Source organism: Haemaphysalis longicornis, unplaced genomic scaffold (genome assembly GCF_048455015.1).
Source record: "Haemaphysalis longicornis isolate Haplotype H1 unplaced genomic scaffold, Haemaphysalis longicornis Haplotype H1 scaffold_12, whole genome shotgun sequence".
NCBI classification, from domain to species: domain Eukaryota; kingdom Metazoa; phylum Arthropoda; class Arachnida; order Ixodida; family Ixodidae; genus Haemaphysalis; species Haemaphysalis longicornis.
Genome location: NW_027526225.1, coordinates 82103747 through 82124827, shown reverse-complemented (window position 1 = coordinate 82124827; position 21081 = coordinate 82103747). Strand labels below are relative to the sequence as shown.

At 47.8% G+C, this 21081-nt stretch overlaps 1 protein-coding gene across 1 annotated transcript; it reads right to left on the bottom strand.

Moving 5' to 3' along the window:
* Positions 1–1935: 1935 nt before the first annotated feature.
* Positions 1936–21028, bottom strand: LOC144161695 (semaphorin-2A-like). The gene is made up of 5 exons (XM_077692318.1): positions 20892–21028; positions 16533–16584; positions 9651–9716; positions 2514–2630; positions 1936–2088 (listed from the first exon to the last, which is right to left on the bottom strand). Coding segments are annotated over exons 1-5 (390 nt in total). The 5' UTR covers positions 20894–21028.
* Positions 21029–21081: the final 53 nt, after the last annotated feature.

Below are 21081 nucleotides of genomic sequence, written 5' to 3'. Positions count from 1 at the left end.
CTTTTTTTTATATAGTAGGGAGGGGTGCGGTGCGGAGTACGGACGTCAACGCGGGTAACATCGTGAGTTACTGAAATGCTCTGCATTTAAAAACATAGACATAAAAACAAAGGGAACTGTGTCATAAAGCTTCTGAAAAGAACAAGTTTCGAAGCATTTTTCCAGGCATTCTCCAGACTCACTGAAGAAGACCATTTCATCCGGAACATCAGAAGGCTGAAACGTTTCCCATTCACTGGTGTCCATGACTAACTTGAGCGCACAAAAAACGAGGACTGAACAAAAAAGGCGCGATAGACCGGCGCCGACAAACAAAAGGATTTTTCTTCATCACACACCACATATATACCTTCTTTGACAACACCAGCGCATGATAAAATGTGTACGTAACCGTCATACACACAAACACAAGAAAAGGGCACTTAACACTTTTCATTATCTCATGTCGTCTAACAACTTAATTTCCTTATCGGACCGGGCTACTGAAGGTTGAGTTATGCGTGTCCCCTTTATTTCCGCCATTTTACAGGCTTCCATTATGTCTCTTGTAGTCCTATCTTCACGGTGAAACTACGTCGGCTTGGCTTTTGAGCAGATGCCGCCCGCTCAACGTAATCGTGTGTCCACTCCGCGCGGCCAGTGACTTTAGGTTGCAGATGTCTTGCACTTGCTGGTTGGTTGCAACAAAGTGCGTGGGAAACGTACTTGAGTGCATGAGAGAGAGTGTTGTGACACGTGACCGCAGGTGGGGACATGTGTGGGATTCGTTGGCTGTTGTGGCCAATCGACGCTTCATATGAATTATTTTGAAAGGGGTTTTCGCTCTTTCTTGAACGCTCCCTTTGAAGGCGTGGTTTTTGGGATCAAAGCCGGAGTGTTGGGTTTTGTCGGGGGTCGGTCGAGAGGGATCTATTTCAGTATAGATCTTGGCCGAACAGGCTGCTGCTGGCAGAGCGACAATGTAACCGTCATTCTGTCCTGATGTAAATACTTGGAGTAATGTAAATAGTTTAAATAAACCTAATATCTCGCAAGAAAGGCAGTCCTCATCCCTCACCTGCTCTAAGCATCGGACGTCGGTCTTCGGAGCGAGTCGAGATCGTCCTCTCGGCTCGAGCATCAAAAGAACTTCATTATTTCGTGATGGAAAGGTGAAATTTAACTTGTGGTTAGCTAAAACATTGTCAAAAACTTGCATACAATAGAGCGTAGGCCGATGGTTCAGTAATTTTCAGCCTTTTTTACATCGCCCTTCAATTGAATTAGAAATATACTGACATTTTTCATGGCTTGGAGGGCTTTAAACATTACGAGGAATTGTGAGGATAACTGATAGCTGATAGCTGAGGATAGCTGATATATGTTCATTCCTTCGTATACCGAAGAGCGCCTTTTCTATGTCGTCTTTAGTTACTGCTGGAACCACACGAACAAAACTAGCCCTTTACATTGTGTCTCGAGGCCAAACGCTTCTACCTTACAATCCGGCATAGAGGTGCTCAGCTCATGCATGCGTGCCCTCAAATGCGAGTAACGAAAATAACTAAACTAATTCCACTGTAAAAAGCTATATTGCCAGTCATTCAGACTCTGAAATACACTTCCTCCAGCACCAAAAGAAACGAAAGCTTCGCGATAGAATTTGCTCTAAATTCGTTTATAATTCCCCAAAGTGCGCAAGCACTAACGACCTTGTTTGATCACGCGTGTACTGAACCCTTCAGTGACCGTTCAGCTTACACCATGCCTTCTTTACTCGATAAATTATAATTTCGGTACCAATCGGAAGGCGAAATTACGCGCGGTAATTTCACCTTCAAAACTTCATTTAGTTAAGGGGGACGTGAATGAGACGAGGTAAAACCGGTGATAATCATCTGCACTTCCTGAATCGGTCATCTGAGCGATAAAATAAAACGTCGCTTTGTCCTCGCTCTAGGGATCCGGATGAAGAATATACGGACCGAGCCACAAGGAGGTGGTGTCCTGGTGAAGATAGAAGGGGCAGCGACCGATGGCCCCACCGGTCTTGTTGTTATCTCCGATGAAGACCTGCTCGTCCTCAGGCACCAACGTTAGGTCGGCAGCCTGCGATCCACAAGCGGAAAAGAGTGGGATGCGGGATTAAAAAAAAAAAAAGGGAAAAAAATCGCAATCTTTCCGTCGGGGAACCCTGAGTAGGATGCGAAGCAGCGTGGGGTCGACTCAAGTCCCAAGCGGAGCATGCAGCGGCTACCGTCGCGCCTCTATCCCCAAGCTGCTTGGCATTATCGCGCGCGGAGCCGGAGGTGTTGCCATGCGTTGCGCAATCCCGGAGAGGAGAGGAGAGACGGAGAGGAGGGGAGGGGTAGGAGGATGCTCATGCGCAACGGCGGCCGCACAACGGCGGAGAGAAGCTGCTTCGCATCTAAAACTGCAGCCGATCGCGATGTTCCCGTGCGGTAGCTCGGCCTCCGCAGTTAAAAAAACCCAGCACGGCGGGGCCAAAAGGAATTCACGGCGAGAATACTCACGCGCACTTGCCAGTCTGTGGGTTTCCTGGCGTGAGTGCCGCAGATGTAGAGCGTGCTGCCGTCACGAATCGGATGGACCTCGTGAATGTGGTTCCTGCAGTCCACAGCGGTGCCCAACTGCGCGCGCATTGGTGCGAGGGGCATCTCTTAGCACGTCGATCAGGTTAAAGTTGAGAGTGGTTATGGATAAGGACTTTTTTTCTTGGGGGGGGGGGAGTGGTGAAGGGGAATTGCGCTCATTTTGATACAAAAGGACTTGCGTTCCAATATGCTGCGCCCCTTTTCACTACCGTGCTCGCAGAGCATTTCTACATTGTGACTGGGAACGCGTACACTCGCAGTCTCGTGGAGCAATATTTCCCCGATTGTAACTTCATCCTATGCAAGCTCTTTCTGCTTGTATCTGGAGATAAATACCAAGCACAAAATAGGTCAACTTTAGACGTAACTCCGAGATTAGACCGAGATTGCACTAAATGATAGTCTAAACCCCCTGCGAGGCGTCATAGAAGCGTTTACTGGCGTATTCTTTGCTTTCAAGCCGTAATTAGACAAAGGAAAGATTGCAGGAGTTTCACTTCAGAATAAGGCCAAAATCTAGAGAGGCACACAGATTTTCTCCGGGGTCCCTTTAACGCATCTTGATTTCTGAAAATGGCCTCGTTACGAGGTATGGTTTTGTCCTTCTGACCATCTTAAAAGGGCCGGGAAAGCAAAATAAAAGTTTAGTTCACTAAAAATACCCCATGTTTCCCATCAACAATTATAACAATCTCATGGCCAACTTCAAAACAAAAAAAAAATTCATATTTTTTTTTTTTTTTTAATTTTATTTGTCAAATCATACAGTACAAAGGATCATCAGACTGCTTGGACCCATAGCCAATGGCTAGTTCTGGGTCCAAAAAGAAAATGTATGCGATGCAGGATTTCTTCTACAGAAAAAAAGAAACTAACACTCCAACACACAGGCTGTTGTACAGTACTAGTACAAGCATTTTTAAACATGCAGTCTTCGTGCCCAACAACAATAAAATTTATAATCGCGATAGTGTCAAAAGGTGCACCAATGCAGGCAAATCTCTAAAGTGTACATAATAACATAAAAAACAACTAAGAAACATTTAAGTCGCCAACAATACCAGTACCGGTATTCCCAAATACAAAACAAATACAACATTCATTGCTAGGCCACAACAAGATTCACAATCAAGAATAGTGGCACAGATTTTGAAGAATGCACAAACCAAATAACCATCCAGCACGTATGATATTTCTGTGACTGCAACACGACATGCCAGGAAACAAAAAATCGCGAAGTTAGCTCGCATCATTCAAGCTTAGATAAAATTTTTTTATAGAAGTGTTAAAATTTTGGGCTTTCTTTATTTCAGATGGCAAGCTATTCCATATTTTTGCTCCAATAAACGGCAACTGACGTTCTCCATACGCGTTGTTTGTGGGGGGCAGATTGAAATTACCAGACGCAGCATTTCTAGTGGGCCGAGAAGTAGTGTAGAACAAGGATGCATCGAAAGGGTTGTTGTGCCGTATGATATTATTTACACAGCTGGCTGTCTTTGCTTGACGCAATGCATCAAAAGGTAAAATTTGCATATCATTAAACAGTGGTTTACTCGGATGATCATGCCTAGAGTATGTTATTGTTTTTAGAGATCGTTTCTGTAATTTTCGAATAGGTTCTAGGTAAGTCTTATACGTCCATCCCCAAGATTCAATGCAATATGTAATGTGAGAATGAATGAATGCGTAGTATAATGTTCGTAAAATGTCTCTATCGAAGTAGTTACGGGCCTGCAGTAAAGCATAACATCCGGACGCCAACCTAGTACAAACTTCCGTTACGTGGTTTTGCCAGTTTAAGTGGTTATCGAAATAAACGCCAAGGTACTTGTAAGAGGTTGCGTGAAGAAGAGAGTGGTTGTCGATAGCTATATTGATGGAGTTAATGTTTACGGTCTTGTTACGAGAATGAAAAATTGTATATTTAGTTTTCTGGGTATTAATTGTTAGTTTGTTGGCACAAAACCATTTGGAAATTCTTGATAACTCTGAGTTTGTTTTAGATTCAATTTCCTCGATATTGTTACCTGTAATAATTATAGCTGTGTCATCAGCGTACATTAAAATGTCAGAGCAATGTAAGGATAATGGCAGATCGTTTATATACAAAGAGAAGAATAAGGGCCCAAGGACTGATCCCTGTGGAACTCCAGTTTCTATAGGCTGCGGCAAAGAACATACATTGTTAATGCGAACTATCTGGTACCGATCATGAAAATAACTTGAGAATAGGTCGAAAGATGTACCTCTAAAACCGTAGTGCTTCAATTTGCCTAAGAGGATGGAGTGGTCTACGGTGTCGAATGCTTTTTTTAAGTCTAAGTACACGACAGCCACCAGTTTGTTATTGTTTAGGGCCGAGTTAATTGCTTGTGTTAAAGACAGCACCGCGGTTGATGTTGAGCGCTCGGAACGAAAACCGTGCTGTTGTGGGCAAATTATGTTGTATTTATCTAGGAATTTATGTATTCGGGTTGCAAGAATTTTCTCATATAGATTGTTAAGGACGCTTAGCACGGATATTGGCCGATAACTACATGGGTCAGTGGGGTCTCCTTCTTTATAGATCGGTGCGACCCTAGCTTTTTTTAGAGGACATGGGTACGTAGAAGCATGCAGAGAATGATTAAAAATATTACATAAGATAGGGCACAGGATATCTATGTTTTCCTTAAGAAACCGCACCGTGATGCCGTCTGGTCCGGCAGCCTTATTCGTAGACATGTTTAATACAACAGCTTCAATATCCTTGGATTCAATGTCACACATATAGAAAGTGTTGGTTAAACGGTGTCCTTGAAAGGGGTACTCAGTCGAATTGTCAAATTTTGCTGCCAAGGCACGGCCGACGCTCGTGAAATATAGATTAAAGCTGTCAACAATACTTCCGTCTATGAAGTCGGGCAGAACCTGCTCTGTTTTGGGCTGTTGCCAGTAACTTCTTTAACTATTTCCCATATTTTTTTAGTATTACCATTTGCGTGCTGTATAAGACGGCTATAATATTCTTTTTTGCGTATTCTAATAACCGACACTGATTTATTACGCAACATTTTATAATTGCGCAGGTAATACCCATTGTGTTTATTCTTCTTCCATTTATGATACCAGTAGTCTTTTTGTTTTAGGGTGGAGAGGATGTAATCAGTCATCCATGGGCACAGTGGTTCCTGGTAAGACCTAGTAGATATAGTTTTGCTGCTGTTGACAATGATGCTAGTGAGATTGTCAATCAAGTTACATAATTCGACGTTAACGTCGTCGTTGTATATTAAATTAGTGTCTAATGACAAAAGCTTGTTCCGTGCTAAAGCATAGTCGACTTTAGTTGAAGGTGCTGTTTTCTGTGGTTTTGGTTGGATCAGGTCTTTGATAGTCACGGAGATAGGGAGGTGATCAGAAATTGGCACATCATACACGTCAGCCTTGGCATGTGATGGTACATTTGTTAAAACATGGTCTATTAAGGTTCCAGAGTTAGCCGTTTGTCTCGTAGGAATGGTAATTAGGTTCAAGTAATTATAGGACTCTAGCAGATATGTGTATTCATTATGAGTTGTAATAAGGGTGTTAATGTTGACATCACCAACGATAACTACTTGGTTATTGTGATTCGCTAAGTAAAGAAAGATAGCTTCAAGTTTATCTAAGAAGGCAGCTATGGGTGAGTTGGGAGGCCGATAAAGTACGCCAACAACAAGAGAACAGCCGAGTCTGATAAATAAAGATTCAATTTCTGGGAAACTGAATGTGATCGGCGATAGCTGTAAGTACGTGTGGCGATTATGAACAAAGAGGGCTACACCCCCTCCCCTTGATCTGGAAAGCCGTGGATTTGACACGGCAGCGTATCCGGGGATCGTAATGTTCTCGCCTTTTTTTAACCAGGTTTCAGATGTAGCAATAATATCAAAAGAAGTAGTGTGCTGCGACAGATAGGCGATAAGCAAGTTGGCGTTTTTATTTAAGCTACGAATGTTGCTGTGAAAGATGGATATACTATCGTTTGGCTTGTGGTTGTCATGCGCAATTTGTCGAACCGCCATATGGCCGAAGTACTTTTTTAGGGGTTGTTTAGTGCCGACGATCACACAATTTTGGACAGGTCATCCTCACATGTAATCTGCACGACTTTCGAGTTTTCTGATTTCCGCATTAATACTTTGTCGTCTGCAAACCAGGCGAACTTCCAGTTCTTTTCTTTTTTGGCCTGAATGCTCTTGCCGAGCAGGACCTTATTTTCGGGGCATAGGTGGGCATTCACATAGACTGGCTCACTTCCTTGGAACCCAAGGGATCCTACGTTCAGCCTGTTTTTCTTGGCCGCAGTCAGAATGCTGTCTCGTACCTGCTTCGCAACAAACTTCACTACTATGTTGGGGGGCCCGGATCCCTTGGTCGGCACCCTATGTGCGGCATCAACGTCTTGCCCGGAAAGTTCCACCTTGAGAAAAGTGGCATCTTTCAGAACTATATCGGCTACGTTCTCTTCCTCGGTCAATGGTACTCCCTTCAGTTCAATGTTGTTCCGCCTACTATATTGCTTTAACGCTATGATTTCACGCTTGGTATCCCTCAACTCTCTTTCTAGCCTCTGGCAGTCTTTCTGGCTTCCCAGGCTACGGTTAGTAGCCTCGGCGACTTCCTGCCGGAGGGTCGTGATTTCGGCTTTGAAACCTTCAAAGCATTCATTTATGAATCCCATAGACTCTTTAACAGCGGCAAGCTCGTCAGTTATTGTACTGTTTGAAGCAGCAACTTTTTTTATATCTGCCCCCAGGCTTGCAACTGCATCAAGAATCTTTGCTGTCATTTCCCCGAACACCTTAGCTAGTTCCTTAACGGAACCCGGTGCTTTTTCGCTCAAAGCCTTGGAGAAGTTCGCCAACTCGTCCATTGCACCGGGGCAAAGGCACAAAGAAAAGGAAAAAAAAAAAAAAAACACTAGCACATATACACACAAATCGTTCAGAGCAGACTGGCAGTAAGGGAATGATTTAACATAGTGTAGAAAAGTAACCAACCTGCGGTACAGAAGCAGCGGGTTTAGCAGGCGATACGACTGCCAGTCCGCTCTGAAGTGGCAAGCGAAGATTCCGTTCGATTTTATAGGTGTCGGGAACGCCTCCGGATGCTCGGGCGATAATTGTCGTCACGTGCTGCCGAGAAGATCCGCAGCAGTTCCAGGCGCTGAGGGTGCGAGTATCAGTGCGCCTGCGCCTCGTGTAGGATCCGCCGGTTTTAGCCACCGGAGACGAGTTGTTCCCGAAGCCGTGCGTTCTTGATATTCCTGCGGTACAGAAGCAGCGGGTTTAGCAGGCGATACGACTGCCAGTCCGCTCTGAAGTGGCAAGCGAAGATTCCGTTCGATTTTATAGGTGTCGGGAACGCCTCCGGATGCTCGGGCGATAATTGTCGTCACGTGCTGCCGAGAAGATCCGCAGCAGTTCCAGGCGCTGAGGGTGCGAGTATCAGTGCGCCTGCGCCTCGTGTAGGATCCGCCGGTTTTAGCCACCGGAGACGAGTTGTTCCCGAAGCCGTGCGTTCTTGATATTCCTGCGGTACAGAAGCAGCGGGTTTAGCAGGCGATACGACTGCCAGTCCGCTCTGAAGTCCGTAACGGCCTGAAGCCGCGCTTTCGAAGCGCTTTTTCAAAGAAAGTGCTACGAGTTGTGCCGCGCCTCCGCCAGGTGGCGCCACGGGTCCCGCGATCGAGAGAAGACGCAGTGAAACATCCCCCTCACGAGGGGCACGATCAAATGCAGAGCATTTCCGGGGGCGCACGACGTTAAGTAGTTTGCGTTACGTTAATGTTGTTGCACTTGTGGCAACTCCTGACGAGAGAGCGCTCGTCAGCAGTAATTTGAATGAGTCAACGATATAAGGCGCGTTCGTAGCGTCCCAATCTGTGTCGGCTTTGTGGCGCAGTGGGTAGAGCACCATGCACATTGCGTGCCGCCCGCAGGGTCGAGGGATCGAAACCTGGCGCCGGATAGTATTTTCTTGTATATAGTGTAGGGGGAGGGGTGCGGACAACGACGGTGCGGACTACGACGGGACAACGCGGGTGACATCGTGAGTTTCTGAAATGCTCTGCATTTAAAAATGAAGACGTTATTAGATACAGGTAAAGCAGCGTCGTCTTCCCAGCCACTTCCAGGTGATCTGGCTATGATGACACAGAATCTTGCTAGTGCGACCGCCGGCCACCCACCCATGCGTTCGCCAAGGAACAGGACTGGGGCGGTATTCCCGTGTTTTGTCCCTTTCAAAAGTGTCCCTTTTGAGCGAGCCCTGATTGGCTAAAAGCGAACACCCGGATGTGACGTCATGCAAGCACGGCGGAGCTATGAGCCGTGGCATTCTTTCCTCCATGAGCCGTTGCTACTCGGAGCAGACGATTTGGAGCAGACGATTTTTCGTCGCCTTATTGTTTGGTTCGCTCGCGGAGCAATAAACACATAAAAGATACTCTGATACGGTTTCAGTTCTTTAAAATGCGTTTGTAAGAACCGTTACGGTATTTGAATCAAAGGCCCAGCTGCTTAACCGGAAGCACGTCACGATGAAAGGGACGTTTTCAAAAGGGACAGTTACGAGAATACCGCCCCTGGGCGATTGTAGTGGCGTCTCGAGCTCCGTTTGATGGCATCACTTGAGCGGTAGCGTGGAGTTAACAGGCTGATAACTGTGTTTTAGTGCTGCTCCATACTACGTCACTGTAGGGCAACATTTGAACGTTTCTCAATATATCTTCCCTTTTTCTCTCTTGGTTCAAAAACATCTTCCGAGGATGGAATGGAACTTAGTGGGTTACAAAAAGGCTCATTTTCTCATATTTAGGGAAGTTTGTATTTTGTCTGCATGAGCCCCTTAAAGTTCGCTGGCTCTGTCCACCACAACAACGGCTGTCTGACTGACTTTGAGCGAAAAAAGGCAGACCGTTTCAATCCAAAAAAAAATATTGCGCGTACTTTCACGAACGCAGCAACGTGTAAAAGCGTTCACATAGTTAGTATATTCCAAGCTGCATTGACGCATTACGTCACATACCCGATATCCTCCCACGTAGCGTTTGCAGTCGTTGATACTGGACTGTGCTGCAGGCAGGTCGAGCTCCTGCGGGACGTGCGTTGGCCATGCAATAAGTTTTTTTTTTCTATTCGCTCATTCACCCACTTAAAAGAGCGATATATTTTTAACACGAATAGCAAAAATTCCTCGTGTAACCAAAAGTGTGGCTGAGGTATAGATAGGTCGGCGTCATTCTGTTGTTCGATGAATATTTCTCGGTTTCAAGCACTCAAGTCTTGTGCGCTCTCAAGAAGCAAATGAATTGCTGTTGGGGTCACACACGGACGTAACTAAACATTTGTAGCCATAGGTTTGAGCGAGCTTACTCCGTGTCTATTAAAAACGCAGATGTTTTAGGCCGGGTTTTGTCGTCTGTCCGGCGGGGTCACGCAGGGGCAGGTTCTCCAAACCCACAGCCAGAGGGCGCCCCAGTTAGGAAGCAAATCTATTAGGTTAGCTGGGAGTAGGGCAAGTAAGTGTAATAAAATAGACAAGTCGGTGTCTGACAAACGACGCCCCGATTCAAAGGGAGAGCCACTAATCATCATCATCATCATCGACAAATGTTACAAGTGATTGTTACACGTGGCTTTGCTTTTTGAGTAACGTGGACTGCGCGGGAGAACGCAGCAGTGACTAGGTTCGAGTTGGGCACGCCTGGGCACGTGAAGGAGCATGCCACCAAAGAAGAAGCCGGGTGGGGTGTGCACGGGGTGCGAGCGAGAGCACCCGCTCGAAAATACGAGGTTCGAGTCGGACGAAAAGGCGGAGGGCGGGATTTTTTGGGCAGAGTGTGTGTGCTGGCGTTGCACCTCGACCGGATCGAAGCAGAAAAGCAGCAGCTCCGGGTGTAAGTTGGAGAGTTACGACAGGAGCTGAAAGGTGAACGGAAGCAGCGGGAGTCGCTCGAAGAGATGGTAACGCAGATGGATGGCAAGCTAGCGACGAGGGACGCTATTCCGGCCAAGAATGGCGTACGAAGCAACACAGGCGTGCCGTTTGTTCTTGGCCCCGGGAAAAACGATGGCGGACAGGGCAGGGCTGGTCACCGGGGGAGTACCAGTGCGGCCGTAACAAAGGAGGGTAGCGAAGCCGGAGACCCGGTCGAAAAGGATCCGAGCGATGAGGAGGTCCGGCTGACCCACACGCAGCCGGAGCAGGTGACCGCGCCGGGGGGCAGCCAAAAGAAAGGACTGATTGATTGTGGGGTTAAACGCGCCGACGCAGCGCAGGCGATGAAGCGCGCCGCAGTGGAGGGCTCCGGATTGATTTAGACCACCTGGGGATCTTTAACGTTCGCCGAAATCTCGTACACACGGGCGTTTTTGCTTTTCGGCTCCATCAGAAAATCGGCCCCCGCGGCCGGGAATAGAAAGAACCCGCGACCTCGTGCTCAGCAGCGCAAGCCTTAGCCACTGAGCCACCGTGGCGGGTCCAAAAGAAAGGAGATGGGCGCATAGTGATCGTGATTCGAACATGCGCTTCTCTGAGGGGGGATTAGAGGTCGGGTGAGGGGAGACGAGAGAGTGCAGGTAGGCGTGTTTCCTGGCCAGACGGTCAGGGTAGTTACTGAAAAGGCAAAGGACAAGATGTGGGAAAATATGCAGGGGCAGAACCTCGTGGTTATAGCAGGAGGAACCAATGACATTCTGCAGGGAATCGACGCTGGAGTGCGGGAGCAAATAGAAAAGGGGGTGAAGCAGCTTCGGACGCTGCGCCCAAATGTGCAGGTCGTCGTGAGCACAGTACCCGAGATTATTGGGAGAGGGGTTCATGTGGAGGGGGAGGTGATGGCAGTGAACAGGGAGATACGAGAGCTCGGTAACGAGATGGATTTCGCAGTCGTCCAAACACTGATGTCCGACGAGTGGGCTGGAAGAGGGCGTTCCAGCGGGACGGAGTCCGCTTCAGCGGACAGGTGGGAGGAGCCACCGGGCGGCGACACGCGGCGCGAGCAGCGGATTTTTTAGGGGGGCCGCAGGCCTTTGTGAGGAGGGAGTAAGCGGGACATGAAAGGAGATAGCTAGGTCGGCACAGGTGGGTGCAAGTAGAAGAAACGGGAGACGCCGGTGTGTAAATAAGAGGGCGAGAACTGGAGATGGCGTACATGGCAGGGTGGCATGGCATGCAGGGTGGTAGGAAACGAGAGAAATGGATGGAGATCCGTAAACAGCTAGAATAGGAAGATATCCGAGAATATGCAGTGACCGAGAGGCACCTAAGGGACCTGGAAGGACCTCTGGTAACCGGAGAGTATATATGGGAAGGTTGTATTGGACGGCTGGGTCGAGAAAAGGCAGAAGAGAATGGGTATGCTTATACGAAAACGGGCAAATAGGAAAAGAGTGAAAGGAGACTGTAAAGAGAAGCGTGGGTGAAAGGGATGGTACGGAGGTGTCTTTAGGAGTATCGTACCTGCGGACGGGTCAGGAGAGTAAGGACCAAAATGAAAAACCTGGTGGCTTGCCTAAAATGGACGTAGAGGATTTGAAGCGATCCGGGGAAGTACTATTGGCAGGGGATATGGACGCCCACATTGAAGATCTAGACGGGTGCACAAACAACGGACATCTAATGCTGGATATGTGTAAGGAACAGAACCTGATCTTAGTAAATAGGGAACAAAAGCGCGAGGGTGAAATCACGCGGTGTTGTTGCAGGAGACAGTAGAGTACCGACTACTGCCTCCTCTCGGGGCGACTTTATGAATAGTAGGATGGAATAGGCATAGATGAGCATGGGGGTAATAGCCTGGGCAGTGACCACAAGCGTATGCAACTGAATTATGGGAAACTGGTGGGCGCGAAACAGGACCGAGCGGGGAAGTACACAAAGTTAAGCAGTAACCGAATTGCGGCTATAGCTAAAATAATAGACGCCGGCATGGAAAGAAACCCCGGAGAAATATGGGAATATTACAGGCTCATCAAAACTATGCAGGAAAAAATAACCAAGGCAGAAAGGGCAAATCAATGGAAATGAAAAAAAAAGAAACGCCAAGAAGCTGGTGGAACGCAGAAATCAAGGAGGCTATAGGGAGGCGCAAACAAGCATCTAGAGAACACAGGCAGGCCAAGAGGGCAGGGAGGCAGCAGGAAGAGGTGGACATAACATGGGAGCAATATAAGCAAGGAAAAGTGAAACTGCAACTGTTGGTGGCGGCGAAGATAAAGGGCGACAGCGAGCGATGGGTGGCGTAAATACGAGGGGAGCGTATACACGTGCCGAAAACGTTTTGGAAGCATGTGCGGGCATTAGGGAAACGCACGGGACATACAGAAGGTGCTACTATAGAAAACCAAGCGGGGCAGATGCTCATGGGAGAGCAGGCATTGACATATGTTCATGAAATTATCACTAAGAAATTCTGTAAGGTTGATAGAGCGGCCCCGCAGCGCCACAGCGATGTCACGACGGGGAGACCGAAAGTTCTGGAGACAGGAGGGGACAAACTCAAGTGGGGAAAAGAGCAGAGGAAAAGGTCCCTAAAAATACCGCGGTAGGCACGGATAGGATACTAAAGGAGTTGATCAACCAGTTACGATCAAAGATCAAGGGAAGGCTACCACAAGTCATCAGCACACGGATAGAAAAGTAGGCAATACGGGACACGTGGCGTACTATAGCAGGATATGCATAACCTATAAGGGCAAAGGAGACAAGTCTTAAGCCACCGTCACGTCCGTGCTATAGAGGCTGGGAATGCAGGCAGTGGAATTCGAGCTAGAGCAGTGGGTAGAAGAAAATAGGATACTAGGGGATCTTCAAAATGGGTTTCCAAAGAACACAAGACCAGACGAAACATATATGTAGTAAGCCATAGAGGTGGCGAAGATACAAAACCGACCTTTGTGGTTAGCCTTTCTGGACATTGAAGTGGCGTATTATAATGTAGACAGGTAGCGGCTATGGAGTATCCTTGAGGACGAGGGAGTGGGGGCAGAATTTATTAGCTTACTCAGGGAGCTTTACAGGGAGAACCAAGAGCAAATAGTGTTGATTGATTGATTGTAGGGTTTAACGCGCCGACGCAACGCAGGCGATGAGGCGCGCCGTAGTGGAGGGCTACGGATTAATTTTGACCACCTGGGGATCTTTAACGTGCATCGAAATCTCGAACACACGGGCGTTTTTGCTTTTCGCCTCCATCAGAAAAGCGGCCGCCGCGGCCGGGAATCGAACCCGCGACCTCGTGCTCAGCAGCGCAACGCCTTAGCCACTGAGCCACCGCGGCGGGTGAGCAAATAGTGTGGGAGGGGATACAATACAATAGGTCCGTATACACCTACAAGGGTTTGAAACAAAGATGACCTCTCTCTCTCCGCTGCTGTTCAAGATCTACATGGCGTGGTTAGAAAGGCAGCTAGAGGTCAGTACGCTGGGGTTCGACTTATCATACATGAAAAACGGGCATGTGGTGGAACAGCGGGTTCCAGGATCAATGCATGAACACGACATACTGTTGATGCGGACAACTGGACAGGTATGCAGGGCTTGACGGATATATGCGGTGAAGAAGCGACGCACCTAGTGCTATCCTTTAGCGGAGAAAAATCGGGAATCATGGTCTCTAACGACGGCGCGGAGCACAAAACAGTATAAGTGCAACAAATAGAAATATCGTGGGGGAAAAAGTATAAATAACAATATTAATAATACTTTATTGATGGCATGAGTGCAATATTTAAAAGTTTGGCTAACGACGGTGAAGATCACACGCATGCGCATGAGGCTCACTTCAGAGGAGTACTGACACGAAAGTTTCGTGTTACGTTTTTTTCGCTGCTATGCGTGCCTAACAGACCACTAATCATAGAATGACACATTAGACGGTCGAGCGCAGCGTAAACATTCATTTACTCCGTCGTTTATTCGTGTCAGTTTCGGTTTCGACAAAACGAACGCCGAGAGGCCGCCATGACAGGAGGTATCACGTGACGTCCCCATTCTTGCCGTATCGCTGCCGCTCTAGAAGCGCGCGCGAGCGAGCGCACACGCGCGCTCAGACCGGCCGAGGTCTTCACCGTCGACACAGGCCCGGGCAGCACGACGTCAGTCTCAAAACCATGACGTGTACACACGCCGCAGCAGTGCGCGCCAACCACAGCCAGCGCGTCGGCTTCGTCACGGGAGCCCCGACGTCAGCAGTTTGGGGCAAGTAGCAGATGATGTCATGTCGGTCCGCTGTGGGCTTTCTCGTGCGGGCGAAGATTAAAATGGATTCTAAATATGTTTCGCTGAACGGTTGCTGTTGAAACTTGCTGGGAGATATCTCCTGATAAAAAGGAAGAATTTTACGTAGTTATCTCAGCTTTGAAATTTCGTGTCAGTACTCCTTTAATACGAAAGGAAGGTGGAACGCGGCTATAATGAAGCATAGAGCACTCTGGGGCTACAGCAAATACGAGGTGGTAAGGGGAGCCTGGAAAGGGGTCATGGTACCAGGATTCAATTTCGGGAATTCGGTTCTCTGTATAAAACCAGAGACCCAAGCGGTGCTGGAGGTAAATCAGAGGGCGGCAGGCAGACTGAAAAAGAAAAAACAGCGAGCAAACCGAACTTTCTCTTTTTTCCCATTGTGGTTGGCACTCTCAAACTTCCTTCGAGTTTCTGTCTCCTTTGCGTAGCAGAAAGGTCGGGGCGGAGGATTGAAAAAAATAAATATCTTTGCAACACCACAGCGCGAAATCTTCAGTTCTGAACACGTTGACAATGCTTATGGTGGAGCAGGTAAATTTATAAGCGCATTCTTGATGACAACAAAATGGCTGCGGCTTAGCTCACCTAACATTCGATATGCGAAGCGAAAGCTAGGCTTAGTATGGTTGAGTCTTGGTTTCGCTTGCTTAACCTTCGACGTAGCTGTATCGTCGACCACGGCGCAATGCCGTTCGGTCCCGTGCAACGCTCGGCCCGCCTCGCGTTCGTTCACGGCGAACGCGGTGTTCCTTTTCACCGGGCGCAAGACGAGCCACGTAGCCCGAGTCGACCCAGCGGCGCATGCGTGGTAGGGGGCGGGGTTGGTCGGCTGCCGATCAGCTGAGCGCCCGCAACCGCGATGGGCGCCGCCGCTAGCTGAGCAGAACGACTGAAAACGGGGCCTTGTGCGCACCGCCGAAACCGGGCCCAGCGAATAACACGATGCGCTTCAAGGGGTGTGTCGCAGGGGGTGTGTCTGCGGTCAGAAGGTGAACTTGCGCATCCGCGGCGAAACCGCTGGACGAACGTAGTAAAGCTTCGCTTTAAAATCCCGGGCCATCTCCACTAACGTGAAACTTATTGAGGGGCGAAGCATGCAGTGTATAAGTGTATTCTTGGCCCCTTGGTGTTTTTGCCAACGGAGATGAAACCGTTGGGAGGTAGATGTACACAGCTTTGCTGTAGAAGTCCCTTGTCTGTGATGCACGAAGCTCTCTAGCGTGAGGCGTGAACGAGTGTCCCGGTGATTTAGCACCGTGAGTACATGAGACGGCGATTACGACGACGACGACAACCCGCCGCGGTGGCTCAATGGCTAAGGCATTGCGCTGCTGAGCACGAGGTCGCGGGTTGGATTCCCGGTCGCTTTTCTGATGGAGGCGAAACGCAATAACGCCCGTGTGTACGAGATTTCGGCGCACGTTAAAGATCCCCAGGTGGTCAAAATTAATCCGAAGCCCTCCACTACGGCGCGCCCCATCGACTGCGTTGCGTCGGCGCGTTAAACGCTACAATCAATCAACGACGACGACGACAGCAGACGTCAACAGCCCCAGCCCCTAAGGGGCTTCGTACCTAAAACACAGTGTTTCAATTCGATTACCGCGCTGTCGTAAAGCATGTGCATGTGGGTAGCCATGCGGTATAGGTAAAATAACTTACCGTATAGGAAGCGTTGCTTATGTCGTCGAGCGGGAGCTTGAATAACTTGTCCCTGCGATTAAGATTGGGTTATGTGCCGGTTCCGATGTCGAAACGTAAGCATGCAGTGTCGTTTCGATATCTTACCGTCGCTGAAAGTTGTTTGGATATATGTCCTGCCTATCAAGTTCATCACCAGCCTATCTACGCCCATTGCAGGGCAAATGCCTCTCCCATTATTCTCCAATTACCCCGGTCCTGTGCCATCTGTGACCAATGTATCCCCACAAACTTCTTGATCTCATCTGCCCATCTAACTTTCTGCCGCCCCCTGCAACGCTTGCCTTCTCTAGGGATCCACTCTGTTACCCTTAATGACCAGCGGTTATCTTGCCTTCGCATTACATGGCCTGCCCACGTCCATTTCTTCTTCTTAATCTCAACTAATATATCCTTAACACGCGTTTGTTCCCTGACCCACTCCGCTCTCTTCTTGTCCCTTAATGTTACACCCATCGTTTTCTGCTCCATTGCCCACTGAGTTGTTCTCAATTTAATTTGAACCCTCTTAGTGAGCCTCCAAGTTTCTGTTCCGTAGGTGAGTACCGGTAAGATGCAGCTGTCATACAATTTCTTCTTCAGCGACAATGGTAGGCTGCTATTCATTATGTGAGAATGTCTGCCGTATGCACTCCACCCTATTCTGATCCTTCTAATTATCTCTGCCTCATGGTTGGGATCCGGAGTCAACTTGGCCTAAGTAGACATATTCGCTTACCACTTCCACTACCTCGCCACCTATCTCAAGGTGCTGTGCTGTCCCAAGGTTATTGATCATTACTTTGGTTATCTGCATATTAATTTTCAGGCCCACGGTTCTACTCTGTTCGTCCAGTGCGGAAAGCATGCTTTGCAATTCGTCCCCCGAGTTACTTAGCAAGGCAACGTCATCAGCAAATCTGAGGTTACTGAGGTATACTCCATTAACCCTTACTCCCACCTGCTCCCAATCCAACGTTCTGAATACTTCTTGTAAACACGCTGTGAATAACTTTGGAGAGATTGTGTCTCATTGTCTCACGCCCTTCCTTATAAGTATTTTACTGCTCTCCTTATGGAGGATGATGGTAGCTGTGGACCCATTGCAGATATCCTCTAGTATTCTTACATAGTGCTCATCTACCCCCTGGTTCCGTAATGCCTGAATGACTGCTCGGGTTTCGACCGAGTCAAATGCTTTCTCATAATCCATAAATGCTATATATAGGGGTTCAGTATACTCAGCGCACTTCTCTGTCACTTGATTGATCGTGTGAATATGTGCGAGCCGGTAGTGGACGTGGGGAAGCCCCAATGTGGACCATAAAAGTAAAATAGACTTCATATTATGCGATAACCCTGGCGTCGGGAAGGATGTGGAAGTGCTCGGAAGGGTAAGGTGTAGTGACCACAGGATGTTCAGATCTCGAATAAGGCTAGAGTTGAGGAGGGACCGCAACAAGCTAGTACGAAAGAAGCCGATTAATGAACTAACAGTAAGGCGTGAAGTAGAAGAATTCAGCATCGCGCTGCAGAACCGATATTCAGTTCTTACCGAGGAAGCCGAGCTTACGACACAGGAAGCCAGCGACAACCTTACGCGCATGATCACGGAGTGTGCAGTAGATCTAGGGGCACGATGGCTAGACAGGATAGTGGTAAACGTTCCCAGGAGATGAAAGATGTAATTAGGAAACGGCAAACCATGACAATCTCCACCCCAGCTAATAGAATAGAACTAGCGAAGCTTTCGAAGTTAATCAATAAGCGTAAGACAGCTGACATACGAAAGTATAATATGGAGAGGATCGAATACGCTGTAAAGAATGGAGGTAGCCTGAAAGCAATGAAGAGGCGTCTTGGGGTGGGGAAAATTCAGATGTATGCACTTAAAGATAAGCAAGGCAATGTCATCACAAATAGGGATAAAATGTGGCCGAGGAGTTCTATATGGATCTGTACAGTAGCCGGGACATCCAGGATAATGCCGAACGAGAAAGTTGTTCAGAGGAGATAGACATCCCACCAGTAACGACCGAAGAAGTAAGGAAGGCTTTGAAAGAAATGAAAGGGGGCAAAGCACCTGGTGAGTATAAGATAACAGCAGACCTCTTGAAGGATGGCGGAAAAGTTGTACTTGAAAAACTGGCAAACCTGTATACGCAATGCCTAATGACCGCAAGTGTACCGGAATCTTGTAAGAACGCGAACATAATCCTAATAAAAAAGAAAGGTGACATGAAGGACTTGAAAAATTACAGGCCGATCAGCTTACTGTCAGCGGTCTACAAGGTAATCGCTAACACAATTTCTGCAACCTTAGATTTCAGTCAACCTAAAGAACAAGCGGTGTTCCGTAAAGGTTATTCATCAATGGACCATATTCACACGGCCTATCAAGTTACGTGCTTTCAAAGCAAGAAGTGCAAGCAAGTCTACTCAAATCCTCATATATTCCCACTTTTCATTTCAAATTCCCAGAGCTCAATTTTGTCTTTTCTCGGCTGTTATAAGCACGGGCTGGTAATTTTTCCTCCTACTTTAAAGGAGATATTACCAGCATCGCAATTTGGTCTCCCCCACGCATGAAGCCGTCCAAAATGAAGATTTGCTTGGGATTGGGCGAGTTGGTTCATATTAACTTCAAATTTCGGCTTGAACGGAAATCAAGGATGGGAAAAAGGTCACACGGCGGGCACAATGTTGTCCAAAATGTTGTCCAGAATGCTATCCACAAGGCAGTCCAAAATGGCGGCGTCCCAGTGGTTTTACAGCCGAGTTGTAGTAGGCTACCCTGCCATAGAGTTTTTGTCCATCGCGCAAAGCGTCCCTTGGCCAAACAGAAAATTAAAAACAAACGCTTGTGTTATGTGGGCATCGAACCAAGGTCTCCACATTACGAGCCTAGTACTTTACCAAGCCACTATCCCAGGTTTTTTTCCCCTAAATTGATGCCACAGTCCCGGCAGTTGTCCCACTGCACGCCGCGTGACAAGAGAACCTAACGGCACGTCAATAGAATAATTGCAGTCAAGCCACAGGGAGCTGTGATCCAGGAGAAGTCGCTTGAACTGTAAAAAATCAGTAGAAATTCAGAGAATTGTCTACTAATGCGTAGCATTCTTATGGCGCTTGTCTAGAGTGTGATCTCTTTACATCCAAATATGGCTATAAGTAGTGAAAGACATTGCATTATTATATTGTTTTAAGGTTTTCGTTTGTTTCATTTCGCCAATGATGTAAACGTATACCATTACAGCGATGAGGCGCCTTTACTTCACTAATTATGTTTTTTTTGTAAATGCATGGCCTACTGCAGATTTGGGCCGTTTTTGCTTTTTTTATTCGTATTTCCAACGTTCATTTGCGGAATTTTTTGTTTAGTCCTTGGTTCTGTGGGGAAATGTATTAGACGCACAATATTGATTTTCTCAGACCATTGTTTTCGTAAACTTGTGCTGAATACACCCAATTATTCCTCACCAGGAATTTAAACATAATGCACTCTTTATTCACGAAGGCAGTGCGCAGGATCCACTAACCTACAGCTTAGGCAACCTGCACATTCCCCGGGTGCACCTTCCCAGCCGCATAATTACGCATAATCACGGCAGGCGGCGAGTGAGCAGCGGCCTCAGTACAGACAGGTAAGCTCCAACGTTTGAGTTTGTATTGAAGGCATACTCCCCCAACCCCTCCCCCCAAGCCGGTACATGGCGGTGTTAGTCGAAACAAAGTTCTATCATGAGCGAGTGTATCTAAAAAATCAAGACGCTCCCATACGGCGTTTAACAATTTTCGTTTGTGTTTTCCGAAGCTGCAGGGCCTACAGAGGCGTTAACAACAATGCGCTGAAGAAAGTAGTCCGAAGTCGCGTCGGCTTTTCCACCGGGCAGAGGTTCATTGCACTTGATCACCCTCACGCTACAGTGATTCTGGCTAGTCAGTGAGCCGAAGCGGCTCGGCAGCTTGAGGTAAAAAAACTAGGCTGCAGGCTGCTGTCACTTAGCTGTCAGCAGTCCGTCCTGGTTTTTACCCAACAGCCAAACCACTTACGCTTAGTGACTAGCCAGAACCAGTGTAGCGGAAAGTGAGATGAAATGTTTTTTTTTCCTCGCGTTAGATCGAATGGCGCAGGCGCGGAGGAACACCGTGCACTGGCGCACCCACTACATTCAATGGTTGATGCATTAGTCGCGTTTTCCCCATCGGTTCTTGCCGGCAAAAGCTTTGTTAGCGTAGCGCGAGATCAGACGATCAAGGCAAGGGTACGGCCGCTGGCGATAATTTGCCGAGCTTAAAATCTTGGCTAAACATTGTAGAGCGTCTATAAGAACGTACATGGCTCCGACGAACAGGTGACCTCCTTTGTCATCCAGGTGCGCCGATCGGTAGTAGAGTTTGCCCCGACTGAAATTCTTTGCGACTGGGTCCACTGGCTGCAACCGTGGCGATACACCTTCCGCTGTGCGCCCGGACAGGTCTGCAAAAAGAACGGATTATTAGTTCCTCAATCAAATTATTTATTACG